At 41.3% G+C, this 15,657-nt stretch overlaps 1 protein-coding gene across 1 annotated transcript in view; it reads left to right on the top strand.

Moving 5' to 3' along the window:
• astn1 (astrotactin 1) overlaps window positions 1-15,657 on the top strand; it is a 2,838,691-nt gene that overhangs the window by 1,421,082 nt on the left and 1,401,952 nt on the right. The window contains exon 8 of the mRNA XM_063063753.1: window positions 867-951. Within this exon, the coding sequence (XP_062919823.1) occupies window positions 867-951 (85 nt within the window). The remainder of the gene's footprint in view (window positions 1-866; window positions 952-15,657) is intronic.

Genomic DNA, 15,657 nt, shown 5'->3' with positions numbered 1-15,657 from the left:
ATTTAAGCATATCACATCTTGACTTCTGATAAGACACTGCAAATAGAATCAGTTTTATCAGCCTGCTTACCTCTGTGAGTCCACAGACCAAAGTATAAATAATGATTCTATCCTCTCAGTCATAGCATGTATTTAAACCAGCCAGTGGTATAAGACAATGTGATAGAGCCTTGTTTTGTATTCAATTTGATTCGATGCTCAATCACTGAGTCCTGTAAATGGAATACCTCAATTTTCTTGTCAGCAAAGTTTGCCAGTTGGACTGGAAATGGGGGTCATTGTTTGCTTGTTTTGTAGTAAAGTTATTTGGTGAAATATAATCTTTTGCATAGGTGACATGTACAAACTAGCCATTTTGATTACAGTCAAATAACAATTGTTTTGTCTCTGTGATAAAGTGCTGGTTGACAAGTGCAGTTTTCCTACACATGATAAGTGTTTTTTTGTGACATCCTTATCTTGATATTATCTGCCCATGACATTTGAAAGTAGTTGAGGTATAGTGAGTGCATTTGAAAAGAACACAGACACAACTTTAATCAATGTGATTTTTATTTCTGTTCCAGTGAAAACAACTAGAACAATAGTCCCTAAGTATCAGTTGTTTTAGCCAAAAGACTGCAGCATACATATCTTTGCAAAGCTTTTATCTTGGGATCAATATTGAAAAAAGATAATACAGTACTTAGCAACTGCACAGCTTAAATTGAAATATGCATATCTGAGGATTGTAATGTAAGATAAATTACAATAGTGAATTATTTTTTCAAATTTTTCAGTGAAGATCTTAATTTGTTTCACAATAGAAAATTAGGAGGTAGTGCTTAAAGCTTTTTACATAGCTGATCTTATTCTACTTTCTGTAGGAGAATGTGGATGCCAGGAGGGATATACAAGAGATCCTGTGCACAAACACCTCTGCATCAGGAATGACTGGGGGACAAATCAAGGGTGAGTGCATGAACTTGCTTTGAATTTTACTTCATTCCATTGTGTTGCACTTAATATGCTCTTGACTCATAAATGTCTTTTACTTAATATTTATCAATGACATGCCAAAGCATTTTTGGGTGTGTGTTCTAAAATCGCTTTTACAAAACAGTACAGGACAAATTCAAAGAATGTTTCACAAGAAAGCGAAATGTGATATGGGAGGCCAAAGTTCAACTCCAAACAACAGGAGCCAATGAAAGTGTAAATGATGTAATCACAGCGTTGGATCCCTGTCAGACAACTGGGCATATGGAAATCTGAGAGATGAGCTCATTAGAGACAGCATTGTTGTCGGCTGCTATACAACAAATTGTCATACAGACTTAAGTTGAAGATAAATCTTGCACTAGAGAAAGCTATTATTATGGTCAGGTAGAGTGAGAATGTTCGTCAGCAACAGGTAGAACTCAGGCACAAAAGCGATGTTGAGGTCAAGCTAGAAGCTGTACAAAAAGAAGGGTACAAACAAGGTGCAGTCGGAAAGACTACAGAAGGAGGTGACAGTAGAAATAAAACATACCGGCAAAACAAAGAGCAGGTAAAATGTCCAACTGCAAGAGATGTAGCAAGTTTCCATTCCACGACAGAGCTCTGTCCAGCAAAAGATGTGAAATGCCACCAATGCAATAGAGTTGGCCATTGTAAAAGCCAGTGTCACTCAAAGAACAGTTCTTCAGGAGGTCAATGAAGACCATGATTCAGACGAAGAAAGAGCTCTCCTTGGGGCTCCAGATTCAAATAAACAAGGCTGGTATACTACAGTTTAGTTGAAAAATGAGGCAGTGACGTTCAAAATGGACAGTGCAGCAGATGTCACAGCTATCCCGAATGTCTTTTCTCAGAACTGCAAAGAAAAGAGATATTACTCTAAACCCAACAAAGAAGCTGCTCGTGGGGCCAGGGAAACATAAGCTCAGTGTGAAAAGAATGTTTACTACTCCCACCCATAAAAATGAGCAAGAGTTAAAGGAGGATGTCTTACGTTGTTGATAATCTCTTCTCACCACAAACTGGATGACATGCCAACAAGAATCTAAACCTCACTGCAAGGTTGGATTTGTTAAACAATGTTCAGTGGCTGGAGAAGTATGCAGAGTTGTTCACAGGCCTGGGGTACTGAAGGAAGAGTACCTTATCCAGCTGAGGTCAGGAATGATACCGTACTCTTTGACCATAGTGAGGTGTATACCAGTACCATTTATGAACAAAGCCAAAGCCGAACTTGAAAGAATGGAGGTGCTTAACATCATATCTAGAATGAATGGATCTACTGACTGGTGTGTGAGCATTGTTCCTGTTCCCAAGCTATATGGCACAGTTGACCAGGATCTTTCTAGACCTAACAAAATTGAATAATGCAGTGAGGTGGGAGAAGTTTATTCTGCTCTCTGTTGAGCACACTTTGTGTACATTGGGTGCAGTAAAGTTCTTCACCAAATTAGATGCAAACTCAGGGTTCTGGCAGACCCGTTCACCTCCTGAGTCACAGAAACTCACAACACTTATCACACCACATGGATGTGATGCCTTCAAGAGACTCCCTTTTGGCATCTCATTAGCTACTGAACTCTTTCAGATGAGGATGAACCACATTTTGGAGGAACTGGAAGGAGTAGTCAGCCACATGGACAATATACTCATCTTTAAAGGCTGAAGTAAGGAACATGACAAAAGAGTGGAAGCTGCCTAGGAGAAAATGAAACAGGCTGGAATCACCCTGAACAAAAGTAAATGTGAATTTGCAAAGTTGGAAGCGAACTTCTTGGGCCACCAACTGTCCTCAGAGGGAGTGCAAACAGATTCAGATAATCTGGTAGGAGGTCGGAACATGGAACAACCTATGAATGTATCAGAGTTTCACAATTTTCTTGGCATGGTAAATCAACTAGAAAAATTCATTCCAGAATTGATAGGGAAAACAAAGTCACAACATGATCTCCTCTCACAGAAATATTCGGACCTTGGATGAACTACAGGAGGAGTTATTCTCATCACTCAAAGCAGAGCTTATCTCTCCACCAACATTAGCACTCTTTGATCCGAACAAAGCAACACAGGTCTCAGCAGATGCCTCTTCCTTTGGCCTAGGGGTAGTGCTCGTGCAATACTGCAATGGTGCATGGAAACTGGTGGCAAATGCATTGAGTACTAACTCCGACTGTATAGCATTATGCCCAAATCAAAAAGAAGAATTTGTTCTCATGTGGGCTTGTGAATGCTCCAGTGAAATGATATCGTATTTGTTAAATAGGGTACCGTGCACAATTCTGATTTGATGGAGACAGCTGTGAGAAGCACGGAGGAACAGCTGGAGAAACTTCTGAAATGCCCGGTTCACTGCCGCTGCTACTGTGCGATTGAGTATCTCCGGAGGGAAGGCCCCAAAATCCTCGGCTTTGCCTGCTGCTGGCAGCCGGGTCTGGAGTCGAAGCGCTCGGCCGAGATGGTGCTCGGTGCTCGGTGTCAGAGGGCTGGTCGGAGGCTCGAAGTTTTCGGATGACTCAGAGTCAGACCGTGGTCGGGCATGGCAGGGAGAGTTTTTTTCCTTCTCCCGTCTGTGTGAGATGTGGGACTTTTGGGAAACTTTGAACATTTTAACGTGCCCATGGCCTGTTCTTCATCAAGTTGTGGTATTGCTTCCAATGTTGTAACTATGTGGTTTTTGTCAGTTTTTCAGTCTTGGTCTGTCCTGTGTTTGTGTGATATCACAACAGAGGAATATTGTATCATTTCTTAATGCATCCATTACTAGATGGCAATAAAAGAGGACTGCGTGTCCTCATAATCTAATCTAATGTGATACTGTTATGACATTGAACATGTCCCCAGCAAATCTTTCACAACACCAGAGACTTCTGCCATGCAAAAGGAAGCTGACTCAGCCCTCATGGAAAACACCAACATCTACTTAGCTTAGGTGCATGAAAGCTTTCCTGCATCACAGAGTAAACTGGAGGAAATTTGTGGTGAGTTGAAACAGGACCTAATCTGCAGCAAGGTCATGCAATATTCTAAACATGGATGGCCAGCTGCTCTAAAAGGAGCTCATGAATACAGACCTTACTGACTCGAAAGAGACAAACTCCCCATTCTTGTTGGTTTGCTGCTAAAGGGCTCTAGGCTCATCATTCCTGCTTCTATGCATGCCAAGATCATTAGTCAAATCCACCAAGGACAGCAAGGAGTGGAAGGATGCTACTTAAGAGCAAGGTAATCTGTGTGGTGACCTGGTCAGAACCCAAGGCTAGGAGATTATGTAGAGCAATATGAAGCATGCAGAAAACTGCACGGTAATCATGCTGAACCTCTTTATCCCACAGAATTTGCTTCATGGCGAATTGCACACACAGAGATTTTTGAGCTGAAAAGAGACAAATATCTTCTCACAAACAAGAGGAAGTCTATAGATGCTGGAAATCTGAGCTAGCCAGACAAAATTCTGGAGGGAATCAGCAGTCCAGACAGCATCTATGGAAAGAAAGTTCTCACTGTGGCTTACTGTTCATGGAATGTTGAGGTGTCCGAGCTGTCCTCTCCATCCTCAGCAGCGGTTATACAGCACCTGAAAGCTGGTATTCGCTTGCCAAGACATAGCAGAGACACCCGTGTCAGACCACTATCCGTAGTTCAGCTGCTCAGAATTCAGAGCCTTTGCTAGGGGCTATGAGTTCAAGCACCAGACAAGTAGTGCACAGTCAGTCAGTCAGTGGGTGCCGTCCCGAATCCGGGGTTGGCGGCTATGCACCTCCATCTTCTTTGATCTTGCGCTCTTTTTTTGACCTCAGCATAACTCAACCCAGTCCATTGCCTCACATTATTGTACCAAGTGGTTCACTGCCTTCCTCTTTCCCTCTTTCCTTCTATCATCCCTTCCAATAACAATTTCTGCAGTCCACCACCTCTTAACAAGTGCCCGGCATATTCCAGCTTCCTTTTCTGCACATTCTTCAGCAACTCCTTTTCACTCCTCGCTCTCTTTAACACTTCCATATTACTGATCTTCATCACCAATCTAATTTTCTGCATTGTCCTTAAACACCACATTTCAAGTGCCTCCAGTCATCATTGCGCTTCCTTGTATAAAGTCCACGACTCGACTCCATACAACAGACTGCTCCAGACGTAGCATTTCCAAATTCTACAACGCAGCCCAAAGTCCAACCTCTTGCCACACAGCACATCACTCAGGCTCTAGAATGCTGATATTGCAATCTCAATTCTTCGTCTAATTTTTGTATCACATTTCCCATCCTTTGTGACCATGTGTCCCAAGTACACAAACTTCTTGACTTGCTCTATGCCTACGTTGTTAATTTTGATACTGATTTTGGGGACTTCTTTATTCCGTGATACTATCATCATCTTCATCTTTACAGCATTTATTTTCATTCCAAATCGTTCACCTTCAGCATTTATCTTATCTACTATTCTGAGTAACTCATCCTCAGTCTCGGCTAACAACACTGAATCATCTGCATACATCAAGTTGTTCACGGTCACTCCACCAATTTGGACACCAGCTTCATTGTTCAACACCCTGAAGATTACCTCTGAGTAAATGTAAAATAATAAAGGGGAGATAATGCAGCCCTGGCGAACCCCTTTTTGGATCTCAACTTCCGGTGAATTCCCACCACTAGTTCTTATTACTGTCTTCTGATGGCAGTACAGATTCGCAATCAGTCGAACATCTTTCCCATCCAGCTCCAATGAGTTCAGGCAATTGACCAGTTGTTCATGATTGACTCGGTCAAAAGCTTTTTCGTAATCCAAGAAGCACATGTAAATGTCATTTTTTTCCAGACCTCGTTCCACAATCATTCGCAAATTGAAAATCCCTTCACGGGTACCCTTACCCGGTATAAATCCGCTCTGGCATTCATTAATTTCATTAAGAACTGTCCTTTTTATTCTGCTTTGAAGTATTAATAACAAAATCTTGGAAGCATGACTTATAAGACTTACAGTTCTAAAGTCTGAGCATTTTCTGCTCTTAATTTTCTTTGGGATTATGACAAACTCTGACAGCACAAAATCTGTTGGCCACTTTCCTGTTGAGTAGATTGTATTGCAAAGCCTCGTGATCTCCTCAACCTCCAAGTTGCCAAAGCATTTCAACATTTTGGCTGTAATACCATCTGCACCACAAGCTTTACCAGTTTTTAACTTTCCAATGGCTGCTCTTACTTCCACTACCAAAATTTCTGGACCTTCCGTGTTTTTCTCACTCACTTGATCATTTTTAGCATCGTAGCAGCATACCTTAATGTATTCCATCCATCTACTTTCCACCTTGTCATTCTCAAAAAGTATGTTCCCGTCCTCGTCTTGAATAATGCCAGTCCTTGGTTGTTTCTTGTTCCTGTTGGTCATCTCTGCTGTTTCCCTGTGCATATCCCTTGAATGATGCAACATGACCATGGTCTCTATCTTTTCACACCATTTGACAAACCATTGTTCTTTAGCTTTTGCACATTCTGCTCTTATTTGTTGATCCAGTTCTTTGTACTTAGATGTGTCCTTCTTGTGCTTCCTTCTCTCTTCCATGAGCTTCAGGATGTGATCCGTCATCCAGGCTTGTTTAGCTACGTGCCTTCTTTTAGGGAGATATTCTTCAGCTGCCATTTGTATACAGTCCTTCAGGTTTGACCACATGTTATCTGGTGTCTGCTCCATGTCTTCTACTCTCAGTCCTTCAAACCTATTTTGTACCGCTGCAGAAAATCTTTCACTATACTTGGTCTTCTTCAGTAAGTCCATATCCAGCCTGGCTTTCTTGGTTGCAGCCTTAATCTTTGTCTTTAGTGCAGTCTTCACCCTAACAACCACTGGGTTGTGATGCGAGCCTATATCGGCACCTGGAGAAGTTCTGGCCACCCTAATACTGCTCCTGAAGCGTTTCCTCACTGAAATATAGTCAATTTGTCTCCTTCCAGTATCCCCAGGCTTCTTCCAAGTGCATAATTTTCATTTGGGTAATTTGAACCATTTGTTTGCTACCATCAGCTCATACTGTTCACAAAATTGTATAAATTTTTCCCCTCTTTCATTTCTCTCACCTAAGCCATACTGACCAATTATATCCTTGTATTTCACATTGCCTACTCTAGCATTCAGATCTCCCATAACGAAAAGTACATCAGAGACCTTTGCATTTTTTAAAGCAGATTCTACGTCCTCATAAAACCATTCCACTGCTTCATCCTCATGCTCACCGATTGCTGCATACACTTGGACTATCGTAGCATCAAAAGGCTTTCCTTTTAATTTTACCATTATAACTTTATCAGATATGGGCCAAAACCCATCCATTGCATTGTAGACTTTCTTCTTCACAATAATTGCAACACCATTGGCATGTCTCTCTCCTCCAGAGTATATCATCGCAAAATCATTCTTGTCAATTCCAGCCTCTGTCCAACGGACTTCGCTTACTCCCATAATATCCAGCTTAATTCGAGATATCTCAAGAATTGCATTATCAAGCTTCCCCGTTTGACGTGGAATTATGATGTTGTAGCAATTAGTGAAACTTGGCTACAGGAAGGGCAGGACTGGCAGTTTAATATTCCAGGGTTCCAATGTTTCAGATGTGATCGAGGCAGGAGAATGAAAGGTGGGGGAATAGCATTGCTTGTTAGGGAAAATATTACAGCAGTGCACAGGCAGGAGAGGTTAGAAGGCTTGTCTACTGAGTCCCTATGGGTGGAGCTGAGAAACAGGAAGGGTATGGCCACATGAGTGGGATTGTATTACAGACCACCCAATAGTCAACGAGACTTGGAAGAGCAAATCTGCAGAGAGATAGCAGGCAACTGCAGGAAACATAAAGTTGTGGTGGTAGGGGATTTTAATTTTCCATACATTGATTGGGACTCCCATACTGTTAGGGGTCTAGATGGTTTAGAGTTTGTAAAATATGTTCAGGAAAGTTTTCTAAATCAATATATAGAGGGACCAACTAGAGGGGATGCAATATTGGATCTCCTGTTAGGAAACGAATTAGGGCAAGTGACAGAAGTCTGTGTAGGGGAGCACTTTGGTTCCAGTGATCATAACACAATTAGTTTCAATTTGATCATGGACAAGGATAGATCTGGTCCTAGGGTTGAGGTTCTGAACTGGAAGAAGGCCAAATTTGAAGAAATGAGAAAGGATCTAAAAAGCGTGGATTGGGACAGGTTGTTCTCTGGCAAAGATGTGATTGGTAGGTGGGAAGCCTTCAAAGGGGAAATTTTGAGAGTGCAGAATTTGTATGTTCCTGTCAGGATTAAAGGCAAATTGAATAGGAATAAGGAACCTTGGTTCTCAAGCAACTCTGATAAAGAAGAAGAGGGAGTTGTATGAAATGTTTAGGAAACAGGGGGTAAATCAGGTGCTTGAGGAGTATAAGAAGTGCAAGAAAATACTTAAGAAAGAAATCAGGACGACTAAAAGAAGACATGAGGTTGCCTTGGCAGTCAAAGTGAAGGATAATCCAAAGAGCTTTTACAGGTATATTGAGAGCAAAAGGATTGTAAGGGATAAAATTGGTCCTCTTGAAGATCAGAGTGGTCGGCTTTGTGCGGAACCAAAGGAAATGGGGGAGATCTTAAATAGGTTTTTTGCATCTGTATTTACTAAGGAAGCTGGCATGAAATCTATGGAATTGAGGGAATCAAGTAGTGAGACCATGGAAACTGTACAGATTGAAAAGGAGGAGGTGCTTGCTGTCTTGAGGAAAATTAAAGTGGATAAATCCCCGGGACCTGACAGAGTGTTCCCTCGGACCTTGAAGGAGACTAGTTGAAATTGCGGGGGCCCTGGCAGAAATATTTAAAATGTCGTTGTCTACGGGTGAAGTGCCAGAGGATTGGAGAGTAGCTCATGTTGTTCCATTGTTTAAAAAAGGATCGAAAAGTAATCCGGGAAATTATAGGCCAGTGAATTTAACATCAGTTGTAGGTACGTTATTGGAGGGAGTACTAAGAGACAGAATCTACAAGCTTTTGGATAGACAGGGGCTTATTAGGGAGAGTCAACATGGCTTTGTGCGTGGTAGGTCATGTTTGACCAATCTGTTGGAGTTTTTTGAGGAGGTTACCAGGAAAGTGGATGAAGGGAAGGCAGTGGATATTGTCTACATGGACTTCAGTAAGGCCTTTGACAAGGTCCCGCATGGGAGGTTAGGAAAATTCAGTCGCTAGGTATACATGGAGAGGTGGTAAATTGGATTAGACATTGGCTCGATGGAAGAAGCCAGAGAGTGGTGGTAGAGAATTGCTTCTCTGAGTGGAGGCCTGTGACTAGTGGTGTGCCACAGGGATCAGTGCTGGGTCCATTGTTATTTGTCATCTATATCAATGATCTGGCTGATAATGTGGTAAATTGGATCAGCAAATTTGCTGATGATACAAAGTTTGCAGGTGTAGTGGACAGTGAGGAAGGTTTTCAAAGCTTGCAAAGGGATTTGGACCAGTTGGGAAAATGGGCTGAATAATGGCAGATGGAGTTTAATACTGACAAGTGTGAGGTATTGCACGTTGGAAGGACAAACCAAGGTAGAACATACAGGGTTAATGGTAAGGCACTGAGGAGTGCAGTGGAACAGAGGGATCTGGGAATACAGATACAAAATTCCCTAAAAGTGTCGTCACAGGTAGATAGGGTCGTAAAGAGAGCTTTTGGTACATTGGCCTTTATTAATCAAAGTATTGAGTATAAGAGCTGAAATGTTATGATGAGGTTGTATAAGGCATTGGTGAGGCCGAATCTGGAGTATTGTGTTCAGCTTTGGTCACCAAATTACAGGAAGGATATAAATAAGGTTGAAAGAGCGCAGAGAAGGTTTACAAGGATGTTGCCGGGACTTGAGAAACTCAGTTACAGAGAAAGGTTGAATAGGTTAGGACTTTATTCCCTGGAGCGTAGAAGAATGAGGGGAGATTTGATAGAGGTATATAAAATTATGATGGGTATAGATAGAGTGAATGCAAGCAGGCTTTTTTCACTGAGGCAAGGGGAGAAAAAAACCAGAGGACATGGGTTAAGGGTGAGGGGGGAAAAGTTTAAAGGGAACATTAGGGGGGGCTTCACACAGAGAGTGGTGGGAGTATGGAATGAGCTGCCAGACGAGGTGGTAAATGCGGGTTCTTTTTTAACATTTAAGAATAAATTGGACAGATACATGGATGGGAGGTGTATGGAGGGATATGGTCCGTGTGCAGGTCACTGGGACTAGGCAGAAAATGGTTCGGCACAGCCAAGAAGGGCCAAAGGGCCTATTTCTGTGCTGTAGTTTCTATGGTTCTATGGTTCTATGATACATTGTTCGAACACTCCATGTCCCTATCCGTAAGATACTTGCCCTAGTTTTCAGTCTATCATTAGCCTGTGCCACACGTCCTTTCGGATTTGGTGTGCCACCTTCATTCCCAACAGACCTACAATTCCCAAGGTCGTTATCTTCTTCCTTGTGGCTATGTACGGCAGAATCGCTCGCAAGGGGCCCAGGTTCATCTGCACAACGCATGTCTCTTCTAACTAAGTGCATTGCATACTTTACCCATAAATGAGAATAGTATAGCATATATTCGTAAGAGGGAGATACGTGGTGAGGCTTTAATCTCTTTCACGGAAGATGGCCATTGGCTCACCAGGAGCTCATCTGCCCTTTGTCAGGTCTTGTTTTGGTCCTGCTGGGTGTCTTCACACCCTCCTCACCAGACTGAGTCCGGTGGGGGAGCCGGTTTAGTCGCTGACCACTCGACCATGAACAGGTTGTACTGGATTACATGGTTACCAGTACTCACAGGCAAATGGAGAAGGAAAAGAGCAGTGCAAACTGTTAAGAGTCTCCTATTGAAGGCAAAAGACCCCTACAAACCACTGCTAGATTATCGCTCCACACCTCTTATGAATGGTTACAGTCCACTGGACGTTGTCAATGGCCCGGAGACTGAGAACAAGCCTGCCCGTTCTTCCTTCCCTTTTCCAACCTCATTTACCAGACTTAGAACGAAGTGAGAAATTAAGACAACACAGTGTGAGAAACCGAAGATCATGCACGATCTCAGACACGGTGCAAAATCTTTGTCGCTGCTCAGGAGTGGTGAAGCTGTTTAGGCTTCCACCAATTCAGCAAAAGAACAATAGTCTAGCAACATGCATCATGATCGTTTGTGATCAGAACTTCACAAGGTGAAATCAGTCAGAATATGTGTGCTCATGCACCTTCAAAGTCCACGAAAGGTAGAGAAGGAAATAGAGTGGCCTGATCCTTATCACCACTTACCTAAGGTGGACACACCTGTTCAAGAATTCCATTCCAACACACCCAGAAACCTATACCAGATCAGCTTGCTTATCTGTCTCACCACAGAAATATCGTTCATTACCTCATAGCTCAGGGCAAGCAACTAAAGAAGCAGAATAGTCCACTCACTTTGCCGGAGTGTTCAGGTAGTCTACCCTGACTTCCATTAGGTTTAGTGTTCTTTTAAAAAGAGTCATAATGTTGAATATATTTCACGAAATGAGATTGTTCTCAATACAATGCTGGAAATTCTTTTTCTTATGGCAACACAAATAGAAAGCTGGAGAAACAGCAGGTCTGGCAACATCTATGGAAAAGAGTAAACAGTTGACATTTTGGGCTGAGACCCTTCTTTAGGATTCATTAAAAAAAATAATGTTTATGTAGGGAGCATAAATTGCGTGCTATGGGTAAAGTCAACTGAATTGCTCAATTTCAGTGACTATAATTCCAATACAGTTCTATGGACAAGAAGTACATACCCAGTTTCTCTTCTTTTTATTCAAGAAGGGGAGATGTAGTGGAGGTTGATAGTGTTATTCTCGTGCCACTCAGTTAGCCATTCACACACGGGAGGAGTCCACGTCCTGTACAACCAGGGTTATCAATAAAGTTCAGTTGAGTATCTTGCATGCTGGCATCCTGGTGTGCTCTGCACTATCCCTCAGTAACAAACACAGCTCTGTAAGGAAGTTTGTACATTCTTTCCACGTGCACATGGGTTTCCTCCGGGTGCTCCTGTTTCCTCCCACATTACAAAGACATACGTGTCAGTAGGTCATTGTAAATTATCCTGTGATTAGGTTATTGTTAAATAGGTGGCCTTCTGGGCAGGTCAGAGGGCCTGTTCTGCACTGTATCTCTAAATAAAATTTTAAAAAGAAGTTTCAATATATAGTGAAAAACTTGTCTTGCATACTGTTCATACAGGTTAGATCTTTACACAGCGCATTGATGTAGAACAAGTTAAAACAATAACAGATTGTAGAATCAAGTGGGAAACCTATAGAAAGTGCAGCGCAGGTAAACAATAATGTACGATATCATAACAAGATAGATTAATGAAGAGAAGAGTCCACTTCATTGTACAAGAGGTTTGTTCAAGAGTGATAATAGTGAGATGGTAGCTGTCCTTGAGCCTGGTACTATGTGCTTTCAGGCATTTGTAACTTCTGCCAAATGGCAGAAGGGAGAAGAGGGAATGTCAAGGATGGGTGGGGTCTTTGATATTGCTGGTTGCTTTTGTGAGCCAGTGAGAAGTATAGACAGAGTCTATGGAGGGGAGGCTGACTTCCATGATGTGTTGAGATGTATCCACAATTCTCTGCAGCTTCTTGCATCACATGCAGAGCAGCTGTTAGGCATCCGGATATGATACTTCCTATTGTGCACCAATAAAAATTGATAAGACTGATGGAAACAGGCAAAATTTATTTAGCCTCCTGAGTAGTAAAATCAAAATGCCAGAAAACCTTGGTAAATCAAGCACCTTTGCAAAGTCAGAGGGAACAGCACAGGTGCAAAGCATTGACTGTTCTTTTTTCTCTAGATATTGCCTGACCTGGGATATTCATGCACTTTCTATTTTTATGACTTCAGAACTTTTGTGTTGAATAATTCAGTAAAGCTGATATATATATAAAAGATTAGGCTTTACGTCTTAACGTGGAAGTTCTAAGAAAAAATAAAGCAGGCTCTTAGTCTGCCCGCTGTATACTACCCTCTTTCATCCAAACCAATCAATTTACCCTTCAATATCTTTTCATGTCATGTGTTTGTGTTAACTTTATGTGGACCCTGCTTCAGCTTCTCCAGAATGTAGCAAACTCTACATTCTAAAGTAATTTCATGCAAAGAATTTTCTCCTGGACTCCTTGAAAATCAAACTTGTAACCATTTTATATTTATAATCTCAAATTAGAAGCAATTTCTCTATTATCACTCTATCAAACCTCTTATTATTTTAATGGCTCCATATTAAATCGTCCTTGACTTTCACTTTTCTGGAGGAGCTGGAAAGTTGAACAACATATACGGATTTAAAAGGTAACCAAATAAAACTTGTTGATGGAATACATGGATGTGTTGATATAAAAAAAAGAGCGGAAGGAGGCTCATATAAAGCATAAAATGGTGTGGACCATTTAGGCTACGTGATCTGTGACTATGTTGGGTCTTTGATGTCTAGGAATAGCCTCAGAGTAAATATGGAGATGTGTGCATGGATGTTGTGAAGCTTCCAACCTTTCTACTCTAGAGGATTTGTGATGCTAGTTCATTGAGTGTATTCATAAAGTCATAAAGCATTACAGCACAGAAACAGGCCCTTTGACATGTCTAGTCCATGCCTGTCTGGTATTCTACCTTGTCCCATCTACCCGCGCCTGTAGGCCTCCATATCACTTTCATTCACGTACCATCTTAAGTTTTACAACTGAACCTGGCAGCTTGTTCCACGTTTATACCATCCTCTGAATGAAGAAGTTTCGCACCAGATTCCCCTAAATATTTCACCTTTTACGTTAAATCTATAACCCTAGTTCTAGTCTCACCCAACCTAGTGGAAGAAGCCTTCATGCATTCACCCAGCTATATCTTCCATAATTTTTATACTGTATTTCCGTAAGATTCTCTTCATTTTCCTGTTCTCCAGGGAATAAAGTCCTAATTTATTCAACCTTTCCCTATAACCCAGTCCTCCATCCCAGCAACACTGTTGTAAGTTTTCTCTGCACTCTTTCAAGCTTATTGTTATCTGTCTTGTAAGTAGGTAACCAGAACTGCACTCAATACTCCAAATTCAACCTCACCGATATACAAATTCAACCTAAGATCCCAGCTCCTCTACTTAGTGCTCTGATTTATCGAGGCCAATGTGCCTAAAGCTGTGTTTATGACCCTATCAATTTGTATTGTCACTTTCAAAGAATTATGAATCTGTGTTCCTAGATCCCTTTCTTCTACCACACTCCTCGGTACCCTAATGTTCATTCTGTAAGTCTTACTGTGGTTTGTCCTTCCCAAAGTGAAACACTTCACAAGTGTCTGTATTAAATTCTACCTGACATCTTCAAGCCTATTTTTAGAGCTGGACCAGATCACTATGCAGGCTCTGATAGCCATCCTCAGTGTCCACTAGGGTCCCAATCTTGGTGTTACTTGCAAACTTAGTGACACAGTTTACCACATTTACATCTGAACCATTAATATAGATAATAAACAACAATGGACCCAGCACAGATCCCTGTGACACAACTGAGAATGCACCTCTTTTTTGATAAGATCAATTATTTGTCCCACAGAGGAGGTGGTACAGGAGCCTAAAGTCACAAACTCAACATTTCAGGAATAGCTTTTTCCCCTCCACCATCAGATTTCTGAATGGACAATGAATGCATTAACAATACCTCCCTATTTTCCCTCCTTTTTGCACATGTATTTATTTTGTGTTTATATATACTTACTGTAATTTATAGGTTTTTTATTATTTTGTATTGCAATGTACTGTTGCAGCAAAACAATAAATTTACTGACATAGGCCAGTGATATTAAACATTTCTAATTCTGATTCTAACAATCTAGCTCATTATGTTCTTACACTTTATCATTTATTGGCATTGCAATTTTTTGGTACATTTTACACTTTATTCTGCATTGTTATTGTTTTAGCTTATTTTAGCTCAATAAACTGTGTAATGACTTGATCTGTATAAACAGTACGCAAGACAGCTTTTCATTGTATCATGGTACATGTAACAATAAAAGCCAATACCATTGCCAATACCAATACTAGTATGTGATTTCTCCTGTTAAGACAATGTCAAATCCAATTGACATTGAATTGGATTTATCCTGAATGTCAAGCAATTTCACCTTCTGGATCAGCTTCCCATTTGGGTCTTGGTTAAGGCCCTTGCTAAAGTCCATGTAAATAACTTTCCTTCGTCAACCTCCTTGACAACTTCATTCAAAACAATGTAAGTCTGGTTAGGCATAATCTGCCATGCACAAAGCCTAATCATGCCTTCTCTATCCAATACTTGTCCCCGAGAATATTTTACACATGATTGATGCTGTCTGGAATAAAATTTCCTGACTGTGGCAACGAATTCCACAGATTCACCACCTTCTGGCTAAGGAAGTTCCTCCTCACCTCTGTTCTAAATGGATGTCCCTTTATTCTGAGCATGCAAGCTTTGGTCCTATAGGAACCATCCTCTCCACATCCTCTCCACTTAAGCCTTTCAACATTCAATAGGTTTCAAAGTGATCTCCCTACATTCTTTAAACTCCTGCAAGTACAAATCTAACATAAAAACAAAAGCGAGGGCATACAACAAAACAAAAATTAGTGGGAAGATAGAGGACTC

The sequence above is a fragment of the Mobula hypostoma genome, chromosome 12 (genome assembly GCF_963921235.1).
Source record: "Mobula hypostoma chromosome 12, sMobHyp1.1, whole genome shotgun sequence".
Taxonomy (NCBI): domain Eukaryota; kingdom Metazoa; phylum Chordata; class Chondrichthyes; order Myliobatiformes; family Myliobatidae; genus Mobula; species Mobula hypostoma.
The sequence above is the reverse complement of the archived record's forward strand: the minus strand, read 5'-3'. Positions and strand labels throughout refer to the sequence as shown.